At 32.5% G+C, this 4216-nt stretch overlaps 1 protein-coding gene across 1 annotated transcript; it reads left to right on the top strand.

The window, feature by feature from the left end:
* The first annotated feature begins 563 nt into the window (after positions 1–563).
* On the top strand, positions 564–3932 carry c23h11orf98 (chromosome 23 C11orf98 homolog). Its single transcript, XM_054624923.1, has 4 exons — positions 564–653; positions 2283–2407; positions 2497–2594; positions 3290–3932. The coding sequence occupies exons 1-4, from the start codon at positions 618–620 to the stop codon at positions 3421–3423; spliced, it is 393 nt and encodes a 130-aa protein (XP_054480898.1). The 5' UTR covers positions 564–617; the 3' UTR covers positions 3424–3932.
* The last annotated feature ends 284 nt before the right edge of the window (positions 3933–4216 follow it).

Genomic DNA, 4216 nt, shown 5'->3' with positions numbered 1-4216 from the left:
CACAAAGAGGCTGAGTCAGTTAAACACAGGACATTCAGAAAAAATAATATATATATATAATTTATACATCTGTTTTTGTAAGTTCGGAAGTTCGTTGAGAGATCTCTACTTTTGTTTTAGAAAGTTATCTTAAACTAAATACTAACATGATTCTTTAAGTGATTTTTTAAATACTCACTTTGCTTTATTATGCTCATATAATGTATCTATGCTAACAGGATTTTTTTATGCTAACTAATATATTAGTGAATACTCTGTATTATGAGTACTGTACTGTACTGCTAATACTTCTGTACTTTCTTTTCCTTCAATACTTTGTGTTTTGTATTTATTTTGTTCATTTTTAATAAACAAAACAATAATTAACAAAAGCCAAAACAAATGATTTCCACGAGTAAAAACCTTTAAACAAAGTACTTTGACTGCTTTTACTGTGTTTCCATCCTTCAGTACAGGCTGTGCAGCTGGCGCGGTAATGCGTGGACCGGCCGGAGGGGGCGGTAGAGAGCCGTCCGTCTGGAGGGCTGGCGGGGATTTCAGCAGCAGAAGAAGAACCTTCACTGTTATTTCAGCAGCAGAAGAAGAACCTTCACTGTTCCACACGTGAGACCAGCAGCATGCCTCCATGTGGAAAAATCAACAGACCGAAAACGGTGAGAAACACGGGAGGACGTCTGCTGGAGACAGAGACAGACAGAGAGAGACAGAGAGAGAGACAGACAGAGAGAGAGACAGAGCAGCTAACAGCTAGCAGCTAACAGCTAACATGTGCTAACGTAAACAATGCTACTGCTAGCTAAGCTAAGCTAACTGGTTGTTGCTTTAAATATATTTAAGTGTCTTCATATGAAGTCTTTATGTCAAACAGTTTAAATACTCATGACAAACATTCATATAATAATCATAATATAATAATATTATAATAATATTATAACATAATAATATATAATAATAATATAATAATCATATATAATAATAATATTATAATAATATATAATAATAACAATAAATAACAATATTATAATATAATAATAATAATCATAATAATAATAATATAATAATAATAATAATCATAATATAATAACAATATTATAATAATATAATATAATAATAACAATATTATAATAATATAATCATAATATAATAACAATATTATAATAATATAATAATCATATAATAATATATAATAACAATATAATATAATAATAATAATCAATATTATAATAATAATCATAATATAATAATAATATATTATAATAATATAATAACAATAATAATTATAATAATATAACATAATAACAATATTATAATAATATAATAAATAATATAATAATAATAATATAATAACAATATTATAATAATATTAATAATAATATAATTATAATAACAATATTATAATAATATAATAACTATAATAATAATAATACATAACTGTAAAATGAGACATGCTGCATAATGAGTATCTCAGTATATATTGAGTCAGTATTTTTACACTGTGGTAATAGTACTTTTACTCAGTAAAGATTGAAGTACTTCTTCTCATATTAAGTCACATTTATATATATTAATAATAATATGAGCTCTTGTTTGTTAAATATGTCTGAACACATAAAGCACACAGTTGTTAAGTGTTTTGTAAGTACATTTACTTAAGTATTGACCTTTTTCAAGGTTCTTGTGTTAAAAAGCCTCTTTGATCAGCTGTAAAAACAGAAACATGTTTTTTATGACCACAGACAGGACAGATGTTTTTATGAAGAGTTATTGACATCATCTTTTTTTAAAGATATTTACTCAGTTAAGTTCTTGTTTGTATTTCTTTCAGCTGTCTTTTCTTTCCATGTGTTGGTACCGATTCAAAGAAGTATGGTGTTTTGTATGATGGGATGGTCTCACACAGATTATGTTTTGTATTCTTTCAGAGGTAAAACGCTGCATTTTTGAGCAAAAGCAATAAAATGACTTATAAAACGATAAACTTATAAAGTTTTAATCTAAGATAAGGGTCTTTGAGGGTCCTGGATGTGTTTCGTTGTTTGTTGTGGAGATGGACATGTACTTTTATCCTTTTATCTTTGAGACGTTTGATTTATTGAAGAACAGACTTCGTTCGTCTCTGTCGTGTTCTCAGTCTGCCCTCTGCTGGACTGACAGGCTCACTGCACACGCCGGCTTTAACTCTTTACATAATGTTATTTTCCAGAGCAGCAGAATCAAAGTGACACAATATTAATTATCAGTTTCTCTCTGACGACATGAATCACTTTCTTGTCGTCCTGCAGGAACTCGCTAACAACGTTTTCAAGCGTCGCCGAGTTCTGAGCCGAGAGAAGAGGAAGAGACATCTGATCGTCGGAGCGATAGTGGACCAGGGTCTCATCACCGTCCACCACCTGAAGAAGAGGAAGTCAGTGATCACAGACATCAGGACATGAAGACGTGTGTTATGATGTCACATGAGAATGAAGGTGTGACATGTTTGTGTCTTTGTTTCAGGTCGAGCCAGCGAGCGAACATCACGCTGTCTGGAAAGAAGAAACGGAAGCTGATCAAACAGCTGCAGCACATGCAGCAGGAGAAGGCCGATATGGAAGGTCAGTGGTGACAGAACGAACCCTCTGAACATAAAGACGTCTCAGGACATTTCATCGGTCACATGTTTCTCTCTGAGGTCTTGATTTCCACTACAATATAAAGTCCTGCTCCTCTACGGAAACAGAACATCATGACTAGAACTAGAGAGAACTCAAACATGTCTTTAGTGCAGAATAACAGTTATAATGACATAAACCATAAAAAAAATGCTTTGATAATTTATTTTGCAAAAATTGGAAAACAATAGAATCTTTATACACAACATGTTTTCAAGTGTTACCAATGTGCTATAAATATTTAACTATATCCATTTTTGTACAGCCTCTCCTCTCTGCTCTGTGTTTCACAGATTTGTTGTCACATGACTGTTGGTCTCAGATGAATCAGTCATGTCTTCATAGTTTCACTGAGGAGCTCAGAATTTAATGTTTTTTACAGAATCTGGTTAAAGACAAAGGTTTTGTTTAAATGAGACATTTAGAATAAAATGTTTTTGATGAAATATCACATTTTTAAACTTCGTTTTGGTTTCTTTTTCTGACTGAAGCGTTGGTGACACATGATGTGTTCAAGGACCGTCTGAAAGATTAAAATCTCCCGATAATCTCACGTTCATCCGTCCGGTAGTTATGGAGACGTTTCATTCTGGACAGGAAGTGGTTTTAAACTCCTCTGTTGTCGTTGTTCTCCTCAGCCGAAGCAGCAACAGCACAGAAGAAGAAGCAGGACTCGTCATCGGCTCCAACACAGAAGAAGAAGCAGCAGAAGAAGAAGAAGACGAGCGCGGATGGATCTCAGGAGGACGTGGATATGCAGGACATGGAGTGAAGACGGAGAGAACGATGGACGCCGTTCTTCTCTGAGCTGAACTCTGGAGCCCGACGGAGCGTTTCCTCTGAACAAACGTTAAAGTTTGAATCCCACGGGAAGAAAACCAAAACCACCAGGAGCAGCGGAAACATACTCCGATTACAAAATACTGAAGATGATTCATTTATCAGAGTTATCAGTGAGGACGTCAAAACTTTGACTTGAACAATATCTGATTTACTGAATCAAACTAAAAAGTTCTAGTTTGATTTACTGCCTTCTGACTCAGATTATAACTTAAAGTCAAATCATAAGATTTAACAGTTTGTTTTGACCAGTTTTTAGTTTTTAGTTTTGTCATTATTTCCTATTTTTTAGTTGTTTTTTTGTTTTCCTTCCAGAAATAAACTCCAATAGAATCCCGTTCACTGTCACAATAACACTTAATGTAAAAGTGTTTTCAAATCTGTAAAAACCAGAATCCTTCAGAACTCTTGTTGTTTTATTAAACAGTTCATTACATTTAACTTCCTGCTGTTCTTTGTTTCATTCTGATCATGTGTACATATTTATATAATAATCTATATTTATAGATTAATATAAATTACAAATAGCATTGATAGTATCTTAAAAAGTTTCATCATTTCAATTAATTAATTCCGGCATTATTCTAAACTTTTCTTGTCTGCTTCCAATTATGTCGTTTTATTGTTTTACTTCTCAGAACCAAACTAGAAACAAATAACGTTTATTGTTTCTGTTTTAAGACAGAATCAGAGAATTTCAACATTTTCATTAATATTTTCCCAAA

The sequence above is a fragment of the Anoplopoma fimbria genome, chromosome 23 (genome assembly GCF_027596085.1).
Source record: "Anoplopoma fimbria isolate UVic2021 breed Golden Eagle Sablefish chromosome 23, Afim_UVic_2022, whole genome shotgun sequence".
Classification (NCBI taxonomy): domain Eukaryota; kingdom Metazoa; phylum Chordata; class Actinopteri; order Perciformes; family Anoplopomatidae; genus Anoplopoma; species Anoplopoma fimbria.
Note: the sequence above shows the minus strand (reverse complement) of the source record. Positions and strands in the feature narration are given on the sequence as shown.

Bases quoted from the DNA above. Each gene is read 5' to 3' on its own strand.
- c23h11orf98 (XM_054624923.1), top strand. From the start codon at position 618: ATGCCTCCATGTGGAAAAATCAACAGACCGAAAACG. The intron at 2,408-2,496 runs GTCAGTGATCAC...TCTTTGTTTCAG, and splicing joins CACCACCTGAAGAAGAGGAA to GTCGAGCCAGCGAGCGAACA. The intron at 2,595-3,289 runs GTCAGTGGTGAC...TGTTCTCCTCAG, and splicing joins GGAGAAGGCCGATATGGAAG to CCGAAGCAGCAACAGCACAG.